At 37.2% G+C, this 22,857-nt stretch overlaps 2 protein-coding genes across 6 annotated transcripts in view; one reads left to right on the top strand and one right to left on the bottom strand.

The window, feature by feature from the left end:
- Nucleotides 1-17,144, bottom strand: part of ABCB1 (ATP binding cassette subfamily B member 1) — a 210,255-nt gene extending 193,111 nt beyond the window's left edge. Inside the window, exon 1 of one of the 2 annotated variants that reach the window (XM_043965966.1) lies at nt 17,005-17,144. The gene's annotated coding sequence lies outside the window, so the exon portion shown is untranslated. The remainder of the gene's footprint in view (nt 1-17,004) is intronic. The other variant, XM_043965961.1, reaches the window with a different exon arrangement.
- Nucleotides 1-22,857, top strand: part of RUNDC3B (RUN domain containing 3B) — a 115,150-nt gene that overhangs the window by 44,654 nt on the left and 47,639 nt on the right. For all 4 annotated transcript variants that reach the window (XM_043965971.1, XM_043965969.1, XM_043965970.1 and 1 more), the window contains 2 exons: nt 5,841-5,974; nt 14,424-14,509. In XM_043965971.1, coding sequence (XP_043821906.1) covers nt 5,841-5,974; nt 14,424-14,509 — 220 coding nt within the window. The remainder of the gene's footprint in view (nt 1-5,840; nt 5,975-14,423; nt 14,510-22,857) is intronic.

Genomic DNA, 22,857 nt, shown 5'->3' with positions numbered 1-22,857 from the left:
CAGGCAGGAGGGAAGGAAGGAAGGAAGGAAGGAAGGAAGGAAGGAAGGAAGGAAGGAAGGAAGGAAGGAAGGAAGGAAGGAAGGAAGGAAGGAAGGAAGGAAGGAAGGAAGAAAGGAAGGAAGGAAGGAAGGAAGGAAGGAAGGAAGGAAGGAAGGAAGGAAGGAAGGAAGGAAGGAAGGAAGGAAGGAAGGAAGGCAGGAAGAAAAGCATCCCACAGTCATAAAAGAGCTAACATTTTATTGAGGGATACAGAATGCAAAAAGATAAGTAAATATAAGGTGATTTGATGAGGAAGCACATGGAGACTTCCCATAGGAGGTGAACCTTGAAGGAAGCTAAGGATTCGAAGCTGGGAAAGGAAATGGCAAATCACTTCAGTATCTTTGCCAAGGAAACCCCAAATGGAGTTGGACACAATGGAAATGACTGAGCAAACAACAAAAGATTCAAAGAGGCAGAGGTGCAAAGGGAAGGGATGCCAAGCTTAGGTCGTTAAAGATACACAAGTGAGAAATGAATCAAGTTCACGGAGTCAGCTTTAATTAGCTCTGTGATTTCCAGGGAATCTTTATAAAGAAAGGAAAAGTTGATGATAATGTTACTTTACTTTCGTATTTGAAATATTCAGGTAGGGGAAAGCCCTCATAGCTTTATTGGGGGTGAATATGTAGCACTGATCACAAAGTCTGAGAGTTATTCTTCTATGTGTGTGAATAACATCATATTAAACCTTCTCAAATCATTTATGAAGGATGATATTTGTGTTTCATAGATGGAGTAAATACTAATGTGTAGTAGAGAAGTACATATCTTATTTTAGAAGGAGAGACAGACCCTGCAATAGAATCTGCTTTTCCTGAATCCTAATTAGGGAACTGCATATTCCAATAAAATCACATATAGACTAACACCTTCCCTTAACTACCAGATTTCAAATTCTTCAGACTCAGGATGGTTAAGGAGTGAGTAGTGACAGTGGAAAGCAGAGAAGAACTTGTCATAAAAAATTGTCTTACGATTCCCTCTTGCTAGGTGAATTTTTAAAAGAAATGATCAATTTCAATCAAATTTACAGGCTGTTTTTATGCTTTTTTTTAACCTTAAAAACAAGCTAGGGGCCAGCTTTCAAGCCTGCCTTATATGCTATTTAAATTATTGAGAGAAGGCAAGTTCTTTGCTTGGTTTATTGGGTCTTTGGGGGATGTTTAAAATTTGGAAGCACAGAAATTTTTAAGCCAAATATGGAAGGAATCTTAGATGCTGTCTGTCAGGGTGGGGTTTTTTTTGGGGCGGGGGGAGAAAGGGTCTATTTTGAGTAAAAGGAAGGCAGCATGTACCATTCAGATATTTTCAACAACCCAAGGAAAGCGATCATACTGAAAAGTGTTGTTTGTAGCTGAGGAAAGCTGCAACCAGGCATACTTTTCATTTCAACAAATGGCATTTTCTAAATTTTATCTGGTAAAGTTAACAAATTGGTCTTTATGCTAGTTTTGCAAACTCTGTAGACAAAGGCATAGAAATTGAATTGACTTGGCTCATCATGAACTTTTCAAATTACTTAACTCTTGTTAGTTTTATTTTTGTATAGTAGCCTCCCAGTATACTGAAGCTTATGGTTTCATACCTTAATAACCAACATTTCTTTGACTAAGGCTGTGAATATTAGATTGGTCAGCTGCATGTGACCCAGCAATTTACTTGGTCCAGTTTTTCACAGTCAACTTTCATAGCCCTGTAAATAGGGAGGACATAGAAATACTATCCTAACGAGCTATTATGAATCAACTATAAATAATTTAGATCTATCAGTCTGCTGTGTTTGGATATGACCTTGGGATGAAAGAAACTCATTTGTCTTTCTTTTCTGAGTATTATTACTTAGGTCTTTCTCTTTTAAAGGAATTAATTTTCAGTTGTGGTTTTATGTACTAAGCTTAGTAAGTATAAACCATAATCAAGAATGAACAGAATAAAAATGTTAAAAACCAGTTTTTCCCACTGGAAAAAAATGTGAATTTGTTTAATTAAAAGAGATTTAAAATACCAAATTAGTTTTAAGTTATCTGCAGAGAAATTTAGGAGAGATGGAGTACAGAATCCTAGTCTCAAACACAGGATGAAAATGAAGGATGAAATCCCAAAAGGATTAAAATTATGATGCAAAGGAATTTCTGCATAGGCAACTGCCTCAGGATCTTAAAATCTCAGGGGTCTTCAGAACACATTATCAGAATAACCTTGGCCTTTTAAAGGGACCACAGCTTTATTTCCCTGGTGTTGCTCATTTATGAAAAGAAACTCACCTTAAATGTTACATTCCTTGAAACCAAGTCTTGCATTAAAATTTACAACAGCAGAATTTAAATTGGCCAGAACATTTTTATGTGATACGAACATTAGGCCCTACTACAAAGGGAAGAATAAGAAATCTGGTTTGAATAAAGCACAGAGGCGTATAATAATAACAACAACAACAGCAGCTATCTAGTGATGGTGTTCTGCAGTACTTTGGAGATATAGAGCCACGTCAGAGGACTTTCCCCTGCACTTTTGAAGTCATTATTCTAAAACAGCATCAGCCTAGTCAGAAAAATAGATAAAGAAACATACTGATGAAAGATATTAAAATACATTTAGTATCACATAATCGTTAGGAATTGTGGAAATTTACATGCTCAGTGAATTTATTCTCTATCGTAAGCTAGCATTAGAATAGTAGGAAAAAAGCCAATCATTTTTATTCATTCGTGAAGATTTAGGACACTGTCCTTCCAAAAAAAACCATATTTTTCAAAAAACCAAACAAACCAGCCAAAACCCAGTCAGAGAGAGTGCATGAGGTGAAAAAAGGAGACACTCTATCTGCTTCATTATTGCTTATCAAAGAGAAGTTCCTTGGAAGAAAGATCCCTGAAGTCTGTTGACAAATTCTAAAAGGTTTCAGCAATATCTCCTGTCAGGAGTAATTAGAATTTCCCCAAACTAGAATTTCCCCCAACTTGAAATTTGAAGTTCTATAACGCATTGATTTTATTTTGGGGGGATTCTTTTACCCATGGAAAACCAATATTTTTTCCAATTATCTTTCTCTAATTGATTAATTGATTAGTTAATTAATGCTTTTAGAAGGGATGATTAGACATTCATCCCTCTGACTTTACATTTAACCTTCCTGCTTAGATTAAATATTAAAAGCCAAATATATTTTTTGCTCAGTAGATAATATATTATACAAAAAGGAATGTCTGCAAATTATTAATATCTCAAGCAATTAAATATAAACTCAATATTTCTGGCTTTTTTTCTAAAATACAACACTTGTATTAGATATTGAAAGGATAGTCTAACTATAATTCTAAGGTTTATATACAGTTTGATAAGTGGATGAAAATATTTTAAAGGTACTTTATTTTATTCCAGGACCTTGGAAGTCATATTGCTATTGTTCTCTCGAACTATTAGTGTATCTGACTTTCCTGTCAGTATTTGGAAGGAATATACCGCCATTTTTTGGGTCAAAGTCTGTAAATAGAAAGCTGTTGAGATAGGGGAGCAGCTCAGACTACATTCTTGGCTCTATAATGGGTTCATTCTTTGACTCAAGTAGATCTGATCACTTTAGTCTCACTGTGTTTCCTTCATCCTAGAATGGGAAGGATTGTTTGCAGAATGGCTGTAAGGAATGCCTTATAAAATAATTATTAAGCAGCTTGTGAGAAGTCAGATGTGCTCTCATGCCTCTATTGGATTTCTGTGGTCTTTTACAAATAAATTGCTTATTCATTTGGTGCATGGTAGACCCAGTCCTCCGGTTTCTCTCTGACTGTGCCTCTAGCCTTCCAGGAAATCCATCTGCATCATAGATATGAGCCTGAGATGTATGTACCCTCCATGGTTTCCTTTTTCTTTGTCCTTTTGGTCCTGCTTCCCCTGCTGTATCTTCTCTTTCTTCAGCTGGTTTCTTGTTGGAGGTTGGGGGATGCTCTTTGTTGTCCTTCCTCAGATTTTTTTCCCCCAGACCATAGGTGCTACCTCTTGAAGGAAGGAGTTGTTTTTGTAGCTATACTTTGCATAAGAAGCTATGAAGTTAAAAGAAATAAGAAGACAGGATGGGCCCAGGAAAAATAGCTGGAGCTGGAATCAGATACCATTGATTGGTCAGAGTCTAGGAGGGAAGGCTTAAGTAGTATTTCTGAAAGATTTCCTGTACTTCCACAAAAATAAAAGGACATATCCTCCTCCCTCTATTAGAAATAGGAAGGCTGTGTCTTTTTTATGTACCTTTACTAGAAATGAAAATCTATCTTTATATATTAATACAAAATAATATGAATGATTAGACTGTAATGTTTATATTACTACAACAAATTTATATGAAAAGTATCTTAAAAGACTAAGCCTTCCCAAGTAATTCAGTAATAGTAACTTTTTAGTTCAAGTGAAAAAAAATCTAATTGCCTTGTATCTACAGATAGCCACTTAGAGGGACTGGCTAAATCTTTTTGAGAAACATACTACTTGCTACTGAAGCAAGTACTTTGAAAAAGGTTCTAGTTTCCATATCCATGAAAACCTATGTTTTGTATCTTTCTTCACAATTTAAATCAACCTATATAGTTTATGTAGATTTCCCCATCTGCAGCATAAGAATTTTTTATTTCTCAATGCACACTAACTAAACTGGCCTGTTGCTGTTGCTAAGATAGTTTCCAAATCATTAACTGGGACAGTTAACTCTTGGGGTTTCTGGACAGCCGCCTGCATCTTTTGGGAGTAAGGTAAGGGTTGAGAGGAAGAACTAAAAATATAAGCTGAAGTCTAAAACTTGTGAATATGAAAGCAAGCAGTACTCTTCCCGTCACAGACCCTCAACTGCCCCACATGGAACCAGTAAGTGCCAGAGAAATGAAAAGAGCAGGGACTCAGATACTTTACCACCATGATTTGAGAACAAATGACAAATACATATTCATACTGACAGTGGTAGTTTACACATCACCTTGTTCCATATCATCCACATAAGCAGATGTTTAATCAATTCACAGAATGTGGTGGGTTTGGAGACTTAACTCATATGCTTGTTGGCTATGTGACATTGGCTGAATTAACATGGCTTCCTTGAGCCTCGGATTTCTCGTCTAATGGGATAAAAAGGTGCATCACCCACATAATGGAATTATTGAGAAGACAATACATCATGGATCTTAAACCAGTACAGACATGAGTGGATAGCCCTCTCAAAACCTTCAATCACACCCCAAAAGTGAGAATTTTAGGCAGGTGAAAAAATTCCGGATAGAAGAGAGAAGTAGTAGAGAGGGGGCAATTGAGAGAATTGAGTAGGAAGGGCATTTAATTAGAAGAACAGAACTAGAGCACGCTTATTTCAAAACAATTTACAAAGTACATTAGTTCTGAATTATTTATAACAGGAAGGTGGCTGGTTTTTTAATCTTCATTTTATATCTGAATAAATTAAAGCTGAGAAATTTTGACTGGTTAGAGCACAGCTGGAGTCATAATGATATCATGTCTCTGTATCAGTAAATAATCTATTAAATAGACCATTTAAAAATCAGAATTTTAGAGCTTAGGTAGGCACTGAAGATAATCTAATCCAATTCCTCATGTGAAATGAGAAAACTGAAGCACAGAAAAATTAAATGACTTGCCCAAGGTAAACACAAAGCCAGGTCTCCTGACTCTCATTCCACTGCTCTTCCAGCTTATTTCTCTTCAGTTTATGGAATTTAAGAATTCTGGCATTTTGAACTTTCCAATCTAGTTTTTATTTTACTTTTCCCCCCTCCCCCATATTGTAATTTGTTTCCCAAAGGTCAAGTAACCTGGTTTGGCTATGAAAGCCCTCGTAGCTTCTGGGACTATATCAGAGTGGCCTGCCGAAAGGTTTCACAGAACTGTATCTGCAGCATTGAGAATATGGAAAATGTCAGCTCTTCAAGAGCCAAGGTAAGGAATAGCCCAAGCACAAGTATATGTAAGTACATACAGTATAGAAGCTACACTAATATGTAGCATGCATAACCTGTATGTTCAGCAATTCTGATTCTAGGATTCTGATTCTATTTGTCCACGTTGTAATTTGTTTGTTTTAGAGTTGCACTAATTGAAGGCAATTAGCATAGTACAAAATGGGATTCGACTAACATTTTTCCCCCCAAGTTCTGATTTTTAAAAAAGATGTTTCCCTCTCTGGACCGCTATAATGCTTTGCTTCACACAATTGCTGTATAAATAGAAGAAAGGCATGAAACCTGCCAAAATCAAGCAAGAAAGAAGATAAATCTATTCAGTGTTCCACAGAAACTCCATTGTCGTGGTATAATTCAATTAAATTGACATTAAAGCAAAACTTTAAAATTTATTCTTTGCTTTATAGGAGCTTATTTCATTATATTACTCTGATTAAACCATGTATTAGTGACATTTAATAATACCAAATAAGTAAATCTGATATAGTGTGTTCAGGGGAATTTTTTTTTTACCTAAGTCCATTTTGCATTTTGTTTTACTTGATAAATTTATATTTGGAAAAAAAAACAAGCTATGTCCCGATTTAAATGTCATAAATAGCTTTTGTATCATTTCATATTTAAATGTAGCTGTAGGATTTCATTAGAGATACAGTTCTGCCTTTTTAATTGCTTTGTTAAAATTGATCACGTGGAATATGCTTTTTTATGAAGTTGGTATTTATGTTTTCAATCTCCTTTTGCAGACTGGAGTTATAAATAAAACTTAGAAGACTTTATTATCCTATTAGAGACTTTCAACCCCACAGTGACTACCTGAACAATGAAATATTCTTCCTTCAGTAACTTTCAGCTGTCAGATGCAGTAGCATGTAAGGCCCTGAAGGTCACAGATTTTCTGTACATGCTCAGCATCTAGCACAATGCTTTGCAAATGGTAGGGGCTTAATGAGTGTTTACTAAATTGAATTGCTAGGGGTCATATTTAAACTGACCCATTCAGAAGATCATCCTTATTCTTAGCAATGTGCACGACATCAGATTTCTTCAGTCAATCAATCAATACTTATTAAGCATTTACAGCTTCTAGGCATTGGACTAAGTGCTGAGGATTCAAAGATACAAATGAAATAGCCCTGCTTTTGTGTCCTTAGCACTTAACACAGCACCTGGCACAAAATAAGGGCTTTAATAGATGCTTCCTGATTTGTTGCCCTCCAGGACATTACAGTAGAGCTGGAGAGACAATTTGTACATAAATAAATATGTTCAAAATGTATATGTGGCATTAATGGAGGGAGAAACTAGTATTGGGGGAATTGGGAAAGGTCTCATTTAGGAGAGGACATTTGAACTGAGCTTTGAAGGATTTGAGATATTCTAAAAGGCAGAGATGAATGAAAGTACATTCTAGGTATTGGCAAAAGTCTGAGCAGAATCCCAGAGACCAAAGATAAAATGTCATTTGGGAAAAACAGCAAAAAGGCCTTTTTTGGATGGACTATGGATGAAGGGGACTGGTGAATTATAAGGCGAGTCTGTGAAGGACTTTGAAAGCCAAACTGAAGTTTTTCATTTGGTCCTAGAGGTAATAGGGAGTTATTGGAGTTTATTGAGCAGGGGAGTGACGTGGTCAGAGCTATGTTTTAGGAATATCACTTGGGCAGCTCTATGGAAGATAGAGACAATCAAAAATGTCTTCCTGCTCTTCCCTTGTTCCCTCCATCCTTCCTCTCTTCTCTCTCTTCCCAAGTCCCTAATGTTTTAAAATGGAATCTTACATTCAAAGCATGATTTTTTATTTAGTTCCTTTCTCCTCAAGAGAATTAGGATCATTTAATCTTAATCTTAAACCTTAATCTCCTTCTAGCTTGAGGTTAATGTTGTTGTTCTTTTAAATTATGATTTAAAACTATTTAATGTATTATCTATTAATCATATTTTTTATACAATAGGTTGCTAAGAATTTAATAAAACCTCAAGTTGCTAGATATGGCAGTTATCAGATAGTATAAAAATAAGTTTATTACATTTGAACAGTCAGAAAATGTAACAGATTTCCCTTTACTTAGCTAGGAATCATTGACAGTCAGCTGTCTGTGTACCATCAGATCCCTGACTTGGTAGAACAAAGTTCAAAATTAATATGAAGCTGGAAGAAAGAATAAAAATAATTTTTAAAAGGGATAATATACAATTAAAACAATTTCTAAACTATTTAAATACCCTAGTAATGAAAAAATGGGAAATGTTTGGAGGAAAGTACATTGACACAGATTTTATCAATTTCCTAAGGAAGTTTTACCAATATAAATCAATTCCCACAATGAGGAGATCAAAAGAGTCTAAAAATGATCAATCATCTATCATAATCTTATCGTGCTGGGATATATGGCATCCAAAGGCAGTACTAGTTTATAATATAAATTTGTGGGTTTTTTTTTTTGTTTGTTTTTGCGGGGCAGTGGGGGTTAAGTGACTTGCCCAGGGTCACACAGCTAGTAAGTGTTAAGTGTCTGAGGCCGGATTTGAACTCAGGTCCTCCTGACTCCAGGGCCAGTGCTTTAACCACTGTGCCATCTAGCTGCCCCACTATAATATAAATTTACTTGTAAAATCTCACAGAATATGAAGTAGAGGATTATGAGCAGTACAGCTTCATGAAACTGTGAGAAGCAATGAAGGAAAAGCACTTTAAAGAAAGTTTGGTAAGAAAGTAAGAAAAGTGGACTAGAGATCATTTAAGGATGAAATTATAAAAAAAGACAAAGACAAAAGACAGAAAAAAATCTACAAACATTTTTTACAACAAACTCAAAGACTGTGGGGCCACTATATTTGGGTGCTAGTATCATAGTAATACGTATTGTTCCAAAGGAAATAGAATTAACCCTGAAGAAAACAAAATGGCAAAAGCAGCTGGATTAGACCTAGGATGGACAGAGGCAGTCCATGCTGAAAGTAAAATGATTCTCTAAGTATATATATACTGTAGATATAGACATAGATATAGATATAGATGATATAGATACCAAAGGCATGAGGGGAAAAGTCTTGGAACTTCTTACCCCAAAAATACAGGCAAGAGAATATCAACAGCAACTGAAGTATATGCCTACTTTCTCAACTATAGGAACTTTATATCAAAATAATATATGCACACGTTCAAAGCTCATTTTCAGTGTGGGCATAAGAAAGTGATTGCTAGCTCCTCATGAGCAGTATTCCAAAATGGACTAGATCTTTATCATCATATAGTTGACTGAAATGTGTAGAGAATGTAAACTCCCATTGTGCTTATTATTTATTGTCTGTTGACTATTAATTAAATAAACAGAAAGCCTATTTGATTTACTATATCATGTTAGCTAAGCACTTAGTGTACTCACCTATCAGCCAGGCAGAAGCATCAGGTTATCTGGATTGTATATCCAAATAACGATCTCAGAGTTGGAAGAGACCCCCTCACCCCCAAAACTTAACTTGTTCAACTCACACCCGAACAGTATTTCCTTCTACAACATACCTGACAAGTAGTTATCCAACTCTTACTCAGGGAAAGGAAACCCACTACCTTCTGAAGCTGTCCACCCCACATTTGGATAACTCTAATCATTAGAAACTTTTCCTTATATCAACCCCAAATCTGCTTCTCTGAAACTTCCACCCATTGTTCCTAATTCTGCCCTCTGGGACTGAGCAGGAAAAAGTCTATTCCTTCTTCCACAAGACAACCCTTCAAATACTTGCCAACAGTTCTAATGTCTTCCCAAGTCCTCTCTTCTCCAGTCTGCACATCCCTGGTACGTTCAGTACATCCAATATAGAGAAACCCCTAATTATAGATAATAGTCCGATCAAGCAATTATCAAGTACTTGTTAAGTTCTTATTATATGCCAAGCACCGAGCTGCCTGCTGGATGTAGAAATATAAATAATGAAGCAATGGGGCAACTAGATGGTACAGTGGATAGAGCACTGGCCCTAGAGTCAGGAGTACCTGAGTTCAAATCTGGCCTCAGACACTTAACACGTACTAGATGTGTGACCCTGGGCAAGTCACTTAACCCCAATTGCCTCACTAAAAAAAAAAAAAAACCAAAATGAAGCAATTCCTATTTACAAGCAGCTAACATTCTAATGGAGGAGACAAAAACATATAAAAAATAAACATTATAAATATCAAGTTATTAGACAAAAGTATATATAAGTTAAATACAAGGTAATTTGGGAGAAAGGGCACTAGCAGTTGAGAGCTGTGTCTTTAAGGAAGAAAGGGACCCTATTGGGTAGAGGTAAGAAGGCATGGACGATGACCAGTACAAAGACAGAGACTAGAGGTGGAGTGTCATGTAGGAGAATGTTGGTCCTCAAAGCTGTGCACTTTATGCATCTCTTAAGCACTTACACATCTCCCAGTAGAATGGGAGAACAAAGTGGATCAGGATCGAGGAAAAAAGGTCATTGTTTTTGATATTTAGGAAGGCATTGCTTGCTGCTGTTAAAGGGAACAGTTTGAGTGTAATGGTGAAACTTGAAGCCAGATGTCAAGTGGCTGAGGAATGAGTGGGAAGTGAGGAAATAGTAGCAGTAGCATTCCTTCATGAAATTTGGTAATGATGAGGCAAGAAATTCTATGATACTTCAAAGGGATGGTAGGCTGAAAGAAGGCTCTCCTTAACCCCCCCCCTCCAAATCCCCCTGCTGTGGATTTGATAGGAAATCAAGAGAAAATACACAAGGTCCACTGAGCAGCAGTGGGCACTCAATTCTGGATAGTTATAGAGGAAGAACCTATGATTTTACTGATATAGGGAACTCCCCAGTAAGGCAACTACTACTCATTCAGGTCAGCACATTTTCTCTTTATATTCTTAAAGAGCATCTTAGACCACTGAAAGGTTGTGACTTGTCTAGGATTGCATGGTCAGAGTGTATGAGAGGTGGCACTTGAACCTGTCTATATGACTTGGAGGCCCACTCGCTGTCCACAACACCATGCTGCCTAGTTGGCATAGGGGAATGAAATGGTATTGCATCAACTCACTGTAACTTTGCAATTTTCTCCAGTGATGCTCAGCGACATGAGAGGAGTTTAGAACTTTAGGAAATGGGTGTATGAATGGGCAGGACTTGGGGGAGAAGTGTGTTCTTCATAGTTAGGGATTGTCAAAGTAGTCAAGAGAATCTGGTTGAGACATTATTGGGAAGTCAAAATTTTCTCACTGTGGGAAAGTTTCTAGCTTTTCTGCAGATTGTTTTCCACAGCAAATTAGGTCCAAAAATTAAACGGAAGTAGAATGGGAAAGTTGCAACGGTCCTTTGACTCCAAATCCTCTCCCAGAATTCAAGTCCCATCTATTTAATACCAATAATGTGTTGCTGTGCTGTGATTGCAAGTCTTTGTGGGGGAACCCCAAAACAAAAAATGAGCAACACGCAGAAGGCAATGGAGAAGCAATTGTTTTGGATGAGGAGCCAGAAATATATAACCAACAAGAAACTTTAAGGAAATCTAGCCTAAAAGATGTCTGTGTGAAAAAGAAATATATAACCAACAAGAAACTTTAAGGAAATCTAGACTAAAAGATGTCTGTGTGAAAAAGAAATATATAACCAACAAGAAACTTTAAGGAAATCTAGCCTAAAAGATGTCTGTGTGAAAAAGAAGCTATTCCACTGGAACAGTTGGTTGATGTCTGTGGATAAACTTGGCGTGTTGGAGGACATAGGCAAGAATCATACAGGATAGGTAGGGTTTAATGGATTGGGATTTAAATGGATAGAGCATCCAAATTGATAATATCCTGGATTCAATTGAGTATGCTGAGTATCAGTCACCAGTAATCAGATTAAATTGTCTGATCATGTGACTTTGTGGTACCAAGATGCATTTTCCTCTTAGCTACTCAGAGAATGGTTGTATAAAAGTTTCTGGGGATCCTAGAAGCATTGGGCTAATAACCTGTGAGATAGATCCATGACAAATAAGTTTGGGAGTCCATTACTGGTAGTATGGTGCCAGTGAAGGACCACAAATTCACTCATGCACATTAGAGATGGGCTATTTAAATCCCTTCATTTTTATAAAAGTATGAGGGAACCCTCTCTTAAACAATGGTGCCTTGATCTTCACTAAGAAAATCCATCTCTTGATGTTTGTTTTAGTGAAATGTCTCTGATCTCTTTGCCTGAGGATAAATGGCAGAAAAAGTTATGGAGAAGAGTTCTGGGTACATAGTACATTGATCCTTTTCAATCTGAAATTGAACTTTGATCCCTCTAACTGGAATAATCTCCTAGACTTCCTACCTCTTCAACTTTGCTTAACTGCCAAAATAATTTTGCTCATTCACAATGTTGATTCAATTACTTTTCTACTTTCCCCACTACCCCCCCTTAAAAAAGAATGGGGTCACTCCTTATTGTCTACTGAATAAAATACAAACTCTTTTATTGGCACCTAAAGCCCACCCATCCACCCCCATAGTCCAGCTCCATCCTACATTTTTCAGCATTATTTCTCTCTTCTTGACAGACTGTATCAAACTTTACTTTCTCTTCCCTGACCTCATAATTTATTTTCTTCCCTCTATATTCCTCTTGCTCAGAATGGACTTAATCTCTTTCTCTGTCTCTTAAAATTCTTTCCTTCCTCTATGGCCCAACTCAGCTGCTATAAGTAATTGTTTCTTCCCTGAATATTTAATTCTTCCTAGTTTTACCTCTCCTATGAATGAATGTTATTCTAATTTTGGTTTTTCTTTGAGTAAATGTCCATTTGCCCACTTGATTGTCATCCCTTTAAGTTTAGAGATTAAGACCTTAAAAATAAAATCTTTGTAATGATAGCGACATGGTCCAGATATAGTAGAAGCTCAATACACTTTTGAATTCTATTGAATTGGTTTCCGACCTGGGTATGGGAGAGAAAATGTGGATGAGTCATAAAGAAGATGATGTTATGGATATGTAGAAATGTAGGACCTGGAAATACTTGGGCAAACTGAGTACTAGTTACTTTGCTAGCTTGGTTTCAAAGTTAGAGAATGTTAAAGCTAGAGGCTGGCTAGTTTATCCTCAGTTCCTTCCACTGTCAAATGAGGGAGGTGGGCTACATGATGGCTCTTCTATCTTTAGATCTATGACCCTCTAACCCTATGACATCTTAATTCTGAAGATGATAAGGTCAAGTTAGGTAAAGTACCTTGCCCACAGCCATATAGCAAATGAAAGACCTAAGAGTTGAACCCAGGTTTTCCAAATCCTAGTCACATGCACTTTCAAAACATTGTTACCTCTTATTATCCTAATTGAGTTGCAGATTCCTCCTTTACCCTGTTCCAAACAATTTTCACCCTTTTCCACCTCTCTCTCTCTCTCTCTCTCTCTCTCTCTCTCTCTCTCTCTCTCTCTCTCTCTCTCTCTCTCTCTCTCTTTTAAGTGACTTGCCCAGGGTCACACAGCTAGTAAGTGTCAAGTGTCTGAGGCTGGATTTGAACTCAGGTCCTCCTGAATCCAGGGCCAGTGCTCTATCCACTGCACCACCTAGCTGTCCCCATCTCTTTCTAATAAGAGGTGTTAGATCTTTGTGGTAATAGAAATAAATATTAAGCACATGAATAGCTTCCTTATATTCTGCCCTCCCTAGACACTTAATCTCTCCCTTCACCCCCCCCCTCAAAAAAAAAAAGAGTAAGGAAGAAAAAAAGAGAAGACAAAAGTAGACTTTGAATGTAGGTAGTACTATTATTTCTTAGTTTCATTAGCTTTTCCCCTGGTTCAAATACACACACAAATAAAATCTTTGTTTCCCACCAATAAGATAGTGTGGTGATTTTTTTGTTGGGGATCGAATTTGGAACTTCCCTTTTGTGTTCCTTGGAATTTCTATGGAAAAATGTGGATTCTAATCATAACACTGCTTTGAGAGATCATTGAGGCTATTTCATTCAGTCTTCTCATCTTACAGATTAAAAACAAAATAGAACAAAATCTGAGGAGGTAAAATGATTGCCCAAATTATAGCAGAATTCGACTGTTTAAATTTAGGCCTTTGGACTCTAAACCAGAAGCGCTCTTTCCATGACATCACCCTGATCCTCAGAGAGAAAATAATTATTGTGTTAGTATGCTATAGAGAATATGCCTTCAGAGAAACCAGGATACAGGTAAATAACTCCTATGTATTTAAATATTTTGTCTGATTCAGTACCATAGTATTAAAATATCTGGTTTAAAAATATATATTTAAAAATTCAGATCCATATATATATAAAAGGTTTGAAACTGCACCTCCACTTTTGGGATACCCTATATATCATCATTCTGTTTGCTTTTTGAAGGCATGGTACACAGATGACTTTTTAAAAAACTTCTTGTTGCTGTTATTATTAAGTATTAACTTTGTTTCTTCCTCCTTTCAGGGAAGAGCCTGGATCAGAGTAGCACTTATGGAAAAACATTTATCCGAATATATCTCCACAGCTCTGAGAGACTTCAAAACAACCAGGTTTAAAAGCGCTTTTTTATCATTTTGGCATTTTTGTAGGTACAACATAAAGACTCAGTTTGGGAATGGATTTATGAGTTTTATTCAGTTTTTGTTATCCCAGACTGCTTTATTCTCCCTGTTTTCATACTTTCCCAATAGGTTCCTTCCTCTGCTCTCAGGAGAAGGTGATCCCCTTTGGATAAATACATTTCTGTCTCTCAGTATTTTCCCAGGCCATACCTCCTGCTTGGCATGCTTTCCCTCTAGGTTCATCAAAATCATACTTTATTTGTGAAGCTTTCCCTGATCAGTTTCCAGAGAAGAGAGGCATAGTCTCTGTGTCTGTGCAATTCCCATCATTTCTTTTGTAGCATATCTCACAGTGTGCACTCACCTCTCTGCTTCTACATAATGTTAATGCATCATTTTTTAAAATTGCCGTTAATTTACTTATTTAACTCTTGTGCAGATAGTTTCTTCTTGATGTTTTTTCCTGCATCAGTGTTGTCTCTTGTAAAGTTACAGAGGTCAGCGACTGTTTAATTAACATAGTACAAAGAAAGCCTCTGTGCTGAGTGAAGACAGGTGCTTTACATACATGGAAAGTGTGTATGTATATATCTATATGTAAATGCATACACATATATACACACATACACATATGTACACATATATACACATACATGTATATTTTAGGGTTGTACTGATGTGACTGGTCTTTTAGGTACCAGTTATTCTTTTTAAGGACTGATTTACTGACTTCTGTGCTAAATACTGAGGAATTTTGACTTTCCTCCCTTCTTATTGAAGAGGATGACACAAAAATGCAGTTATTAATTGAGAATACAAAATATGAGTTTTAAGAGAAAGTAAAACCCAATTGCTACCTTAAGTGGAGTGCCCTTCATAATAAAAGTATTACACTGATAATGGGATTTAGTATCATTATCTTGAGACACTGGTGTTAATGTGGAAATGACAGCATGAAGAGATGGAAACTTTCCTAGTGCCTTAAAGCAAAACTGGATACTACACTCCAGTGTCTTGACTCCCAATATTTGGAAGACCCCTTTTTCGAGGAGGCTGCTGTGTTTGACATGCTAGAACAGGTTGAGAGAAACAGCTATTAGATGCTAGGAATCATTATTCTTTGGGTCATCCCAGATTTGGTTTCTTTTCCTTAGGGGATACATACTTTGAGGTGATATAGCTATGAGACTCTTGACTTGCTGAAAAGCAGGGCAGAAACTCTTTTATGTTTCTTTTATTTTTTCAATTAAGAAAAGGAGAGTTGAGACTTCAAGTAAACTATTGGGGAAATAATTATGAATACTAAAATCATTAATTATAACCAATAGTTATAAATACCAAATTATGAATACCAAAATCATTAAAACCAGTGTTTTTAACCAAGGATATTTCCAAGGCATTGGCATTGGCATTGGCATTGGCATTGGCATTGGCGATTTACTTACATTTTTCTCTTATATGTTTGGATTAAAAGATTTCTTTATTAATCATTACTAATAATTAAGTTGAATTAGTGAATTTGAATATCAAAAAAATAAGTTTGATCTTTTAGGCCAGAAATTCTCAAGTCTTGAGATCCATGATCAGATTTCAGGGAGTCTGTAAACTTGTATGGGAAAAAAATTGCATCACTTTTTCACAGACCTCCAACTGAAATTCAGGATTTCCTTCAATTATTTAAAAACCTTATTCCGAGGAAGGGTCCAGTGGCATCACCAGCCTGCCAAAGAGGTCCACAAATTAAGGCTAAGAACTCCTCTTTTAGACTCTAGATTTGAAAAGTGTCAAACCAAGGGTTTTACCATAATGGAAACAAAAATAAATTTTATATACATATATTAATATATACATATATGCTTATTAATCTATCACATGAATAACATTTTAAGGGCAGTGATTTTTACCACAAAGTATGCAGTAATGTGTTAGGGATTAGTAGATATTCACAACTTCTACCTTGGTTGAAGGGATTAGGCAGAATGAAAATATTGTTCAAATAGGATATTTTTAGAACTAGTCTTTTAAATATTTACAGGGAAATGTTTGTTGCCCTTCTCTGAGGTGTGATCCTTCCTTTTTGTTGTAAAGGAAATGATTCAGCTGTGATAAATTCCACAGAATGAAAGTGCTTTCTTATATACTGTTCAAAGAAAAACTGTTTTGGAGAATTTTTTGCATGTATATTAACCAGTATTTTGTTTCTGGAAGATAGTCTGGAATTTCAGCTTTTTTGAGCCAGGTGCTATCTTTGAAGGGGAGCTCTCCCCCCAGAAATGGCTCATTAAAGTGGAGGAGAGACGAGTAAAGGGACAGTTATATCAGCCCCATCCCTGTCCCCCCACCCCGAGCTGTACAACTGAAAACAAAAGCCAAAAGACTCATTATGGCTTTTGTTACAAGCTGAAGCATTCCTTCAGAAGCCAAACAAAGTTTGACAACTGCAGAACATAAAACAGAATATTTGAAATAGTAGCGATGCTTACCTTTGGCTTGGCTGTAGCCCCACCAATAAAAGCTGTGTAGACAGAGGTGACAAACAAACGCACTGGTCTTCTAGCCTGAGAGCACCTAAATCAAATGGATTTCTTCTTGTTCTGCCCTTCACAGATAAAGAGTAATGAAATCCTAAAAAGTGGTGATCCAGGAGTTCACCCCAGTGCAGGAGGAGGAGCTGCATGAGCCAAGGCGGGCAAGCTGGAAAGCGCTGACCAATGAGAATCCTAGGATGGGCTAGGAAGGGAGGGGATAAAGTAAGGCTCCTTCTTGGGAGGCCATACGTGCCTGTTGCTGCAGAGCAGGAGAGAAGTTCAGTGGACCTCTTTGCTAGGATGGAGCTGATCATGGTGAGGAAATGGAATAACATCTCAAGGAGTTTCATGTTGGGGGGAGGGGCTGGCTTGGCTTGGGCTACCATTGGAAAATGGCCACAGCTGGCAGTTGACCAGGAAAGTTGGAACTTGAAGCCAAAAAATGGAGAATTGTATATTGGTAGGTACCAGGGAAGGAGAGTAGTGGGCCTTCAGAGGAAGTTTTCTGAAAGCAAAGGTTTGGCCGTGTCACCTCCTTGCTCAATAAACTCCAGCAGCTCCCTATTATCTCTAGGATCGTGTGTAAACTCCACCATTTGGCATTCAAACTCCTCAAACAACCCAGCCTCTTCCTGCCTTTTCAGCCTTCTTTGACATTACTTCTTTTCCCACACTCTACGGTCCAGTCACAAGAGGCTTCTTCCTGTTCCTCAAACATGACACCCAGTCAATCAATAAGATTTTATTAAACACTCACCGTGTCCCAGTTCTGCTGCCTGACGGGGACACAGAGACAAAACAAAACAGCCCTTGCCCTCAGGGAACTTAGGTTCTGTCTTGGATTCCCAACTCCACTCTCACGCTGCATTCTGTATGAAGCCTTTTTAGGTTCCTCCAGGTCCTCCATTAAGGTTAATTTGTATCTGTTTTATATTCTTTTAAATACATACATATTGTCTCACTTATTAGAATGCAAGGTCCTGTCAGAAGAAGAATTTATACAATAACAGCAATGTTGTAAAGGCAAACAACTTTGAAAGATTTATACTCCACTTTTTTTTTTTAAGGGCAATAAGGGCTAAGTCACTTGCCTAGGGTCACACAGCTAGTAAGTGTCAAGTGTCTGAGGTCACAATTGAACTCAGGTTCTCCAGAATCCAGGGCCGGTGCTTTATCCACTGTGCCATCTAGCTGCCCAACTTTGAAAGATTTAAAAACTATGATCAACACAATGTGCAACCCCATTTTCAAAGTACTGATGATGAAGCAGGCCACCCATCTCTGGAGAAAAAGACAAGGCACTCGGTAAATATAGAGTGAGCCGTACATTTTCTGACATAGTCAGCATAGGAATTTGTTTTGCTGGACAGTCCATGTTTGTTAAAAGGATTTTGTTTTTATTTTCCAATGAGGAAAGAAGTGAGAAGATTTAAGAAATACTTGTTAACTGTGGGGTGGGGCTGGGGAATGTAAAATAAAATAAAAATTACATTACAAAAGCTTCTTGTAGACTGTTCGTTTTCCTTTAGTTTTTGTATCTGTAGCCCTTAACACAGTGTCTGGCACAGAAGTGCTTAATAAATGCTTGTTGATTGAGTTATATTCTGAGGAATTGAATTGGAGAAATAGGTGAAAAGTTGAACTCTCTCCACCCACCCAAGTACATCATAACTCATTCCTCCTTCCCCTGCCCCTCACTGACTGACAGATTAGTTAGAGATTTAAGCTAGAGGAGAATCCGAAAGATTGGAAATGTTAAAAATTTGAAGAAGTTTTCTATAAAGATGTGGATGAATAAGCATGAGAAATAGATATGGCTATAAGGTGATGATGACATTTGGTTATTGTACAGGTTTATGGACATCCATCCTCCTAATTTACCTTGCTAATCATGGCAAGTACATTCTGTCTAAAAATGGACAAGTGTTTGCTTTCAAGGAGTGTGATACTTTTTCCATGTACTTAAATTAGGGACAAAGGAAAGAGAATTGAACTATAACAATTCAGAATTTGTTAAGTCCTTATGGAAAAAAAAATTAGTTCATTCATGCCTATTATAGTTATGGTAAAACTGAATAGAAACCAGTTACCAAAATGTTTCAGTAACTAAAACTCCTGTGGTCTGTAGTTGCATAAAAAGCTTCTCATGTTTGAGGTAAGAAATTAAAAAGGAATCTGTGCAGGTTTATAGAAGTTAGTTGTGGAATGATTTTTTTGTTTGTTTTACACATGTGATTTTTTGGTTTTTTTTGGTATAAGGAATGCCCACTTAAGAAACTCCCTCTACCAATGTAGATTGGCAATTATTTTCTAAATTAAAATCTTATAGAATTATCTGGGAGCACTGAGAATGTAAGTGACTAACTCATGGTCATACAATTTGTATCTATGAGGCAGGCCTTAAACCCAGGTCTTCCTGATTTTGAGGCCAGCCCTCTACTCTTTCTACCACAACGACTTCTCGTCATGGAATAAAGGAGATAAATTATAAATAATTTTATAAAGAAAGTGAAAAAATAATTTTGTAACTGAAGAAAAGGCATTGTGGGTGGAATATGAAAATCAGAACCCATCTGAGTAATGAAAAGATATTTATGTTCTTTGAGTCAGCATGTATCTCAGACCTACAGATGATACCCAAGTGTTTCTGGATTTTAAACTCTTAATATTCTGAAAAATTCTGATACAGGGCGGGGGCAGATTCTCAGTAGGAAAAAAAACTTAATTTGATGAATCAGAATTTAAGAGCTTTTTGTGATTCCTATTTTAATGGTATTATCCTCAGCTTACATGTTAGAAATAATAATAAATATTCATCGAAGCTCCATGCCCAGGACAGTGCCTTGCCAACTATAATAGCTTCATAAATGCTGGCCGGATTTGGAAGCATCAGGAATGAGGTCTAGACTGTGTGCATTACTCTTTTAGCCAAAGTTAGAGATAAATCAGCTTAGCCATCTGGGCAGAGACTTCACCTACAAAGAGCAAATGATCCACAGTTTGTCTTCCTCCTCTGCCACTTAGGGAGAATTAGAAGCTCCCATTAATTTAGTGGAAAGCCTTTTTTCTGCCCAAAAAATCCATTGGATAAAGGACTAAATTCCACAGACTAACTACATTTTGTAGGTGTTTATTAAAGGTTTACAATGGGGGCAGCTAGATGGCGCAGTGGATAAAGCACCAGCCCTGGATTCAGGAGGACCTGAGTTCAAATCGGGCCTCAGACACTTAACAATTACTAGCTGTGTGACCCTGGGCAAGTCACTTAACCCCAATTGCCTCACCAAAAAAAAAAAAAAAAAAGTTTACAATGTACCAAGTAAGAGAGACAATGTGATGTGTGTGCTTGTGTGTGTGTGTGTGTGTGTGTGTGTGTGCGCGCGCCTGCGTATACATGGGGAGTGTGGGGCGGAGAGATTGAATTCATGATGCTGAGCAAGTTGCCTAATGTTTCAGTGCTCTAGGCAACACCAAAAGTTGCAGAAAACATGGAGATCCTCATTGGCAAAGGGAATTTTCACACCTTTGAGTCCCCTATGCCAATGAAATCACAGGGTCAATCACCATCCCTATCCCAATGCCTCAAATGCTATGTGAAGCACTGGTGATAAAGAATAGAAAAAGAGAAAAACTGCCTGCACAATAGGAAGATTGGGTAGGTTTGACTATGTGGCTATAAAGTTCCTTATAGCTTTTATCTAGCCATGATTATTGAACAAATTCAGTTGTTCAATTATTATATATTACTATTACTGTACCATAGTACACTTAATGAATATGTGATCTCAACCTCATGGCCTCTAATTTTATTCTTCCTTGTGTACTTACAAAAAAAAAGAGCTAACTAATGAATTCGCTAGTAATGTGTGAATCCGAAGTTTCACTCTTAACCCTGAAGTTAGAGTAAAGTAATTACATCAGTTACCTCAAAGACCTATGATTTTAGCAATTCAAGAAGTCTCTCCATGTATAATTTTGGCTACCAAAGGCTCAGAAAAGTTGTGACTTTCCTTGGTTACACAGTGAACAAGTGTCATCAGCAGATAAGAGATGGGATTTGAACTTGGGTCTTTCTGACTCCAAGAATAGTGCTCTGTCTCTCATGAGGTCATATCATTCCAGAAATGTGACTAATGAGTATGAGATTATGTTTGAAGATTATCTTCAAATCCTCTTATTTCTGCTCACTTAATTTTGTTTCAGTTTCTAGGGTGTGGAATCTGAAAATATCTGGGTTCAAATTTCACCTGAGCTAGTACTCACTGGGTAACCATTACAAGATAGTTAATCTCTCTCTACCTCATTCTCCTCATCTGTAAAATTGAGATGATAACACCTGTGATGTGACAAACATCATTTCATTCGAGTTGTGAAGTTCAAATGAAATAATGTCCATCAGGGACCCTACCAACTTGAAAGTGCTCTATGCAGGTCTGTTATTATTACTAGTAACAATGTAAGAAGGAAACATCTGTAGAAAATAGTCAAGGAGCTGGGAGTAGAGAAAATTATTTTCTAATATTTCATGTTTTTAGGTTATATGAAATCCCTATTATGCGAACAGTATTCATGAAACCTTTGTGAGATGATGTCCACTGGTGGTGTTGCCTTCTTTTGTTGTTGCTTTGTGGTGTATATTCTGTGAGATTTCTTTAGGTTGCTACTCTAATTTCTGCTTGATCCAAGGAACATTTCTAAGTGCCTCATTTGATTGTCACAGTCATGAAGTTGTTTGAATGTGGTTGTTACAGGAACATTGAACTGGAAGGAGGCTGAGCTGGGTGCAGGGGATAGGTACTTCCAGCACAGAGAATAATAGCTACCTTTCAGAAGTTGGAAGATATAAAATCTCCTCAGAGCACTAAGATGCCCCCTAGATTAACCTTATGTCTGGGACCACTTAATTTAACCCCAAGCTTCTTCAGGGCTGTGCATAACGTAAGGTGTGAGGTGCTGGGGACACAAAATCCACAAGAAAATGTCTTTATCCTGGGAGTTTATATTCTCCTGGGCAAAGCACACCATATATCCAGAGAAGCCAGTAAGGGTAATGTGACAAGGGATGGAGCACTAACCATTTGGGAAGAGGCAGGATGATCAGGGAAGGCTTAATAGAGATTGTAGCCCCTCAACTGAGGGTGTACATAAAGCTGGAGTGATAAGTTTGTGCCACCTGACTGAGGAACTTCAATGTCACACAGACAAGTTTGTATTTCATTTTAGGGGCAACAGCGAAGCACTAATGATTTTGAGCAGGCCAATGATGTTGTCAGACCTATACTTGAGGAAAATAATTTTGGTAGCTAGGCTGCTAAAATGGCAAGATTAGTTGGGGAGAAATTTTGGATTCAGGGATAGCAGTTAAGAGGCTACTACATTAATCCAAGTGAGAGGTAATGATGAGTTGTACTAGGATAATAGCTGTATGAGTAGAGAGAGGGGGATGGATTCAAGCATTGTTTGGAAGATAGAATCAATATGACTTAACCAACTGTTTGGATTTCAGGGAGAGGAGAAGGGAGGGAGAAGGAAGAGACAAGAATAACTCCTAGGTTATGAACCCGTGTGATTGGGAAGATGATACTGCTCTCAGTGGAAAAAGGAAGTATGGAGGAGGAATGGATTTGGTGAAGATGACCATGTCTCATTTGGCCATGTTGAGTTTGGGTTGCCAGTGTGACTTATAGGTGGAGATGTCTAGGTAACTGGTAATATAGAACTGAAACTCAAGAAAAAGAAGAAACAGCCTGGACATATCAATTTGAGAATTGTATATATATAAAGGTGATAATTGACCTCATAGGAGCT

Source organism: Dromiciops gliroides, chromosome 5, assembly GCF_019393635.1.
Source record: "Dromiciops gliroides isolate mDroGli1 chromosome 5, mDroGli1.pri, whole genome shotgun sequence".
NCBI classification, from domain to species: domain Eukaryota; kingdom Metazoa; phylum Chordata; class Mammalia; order Microbiotheria; family Microbiotheriidae; genus Dromiciops; species Dromiciops gliroides.
This window is presented reverse-complemented; position numbering and strand designations above follow the sequence as displayed.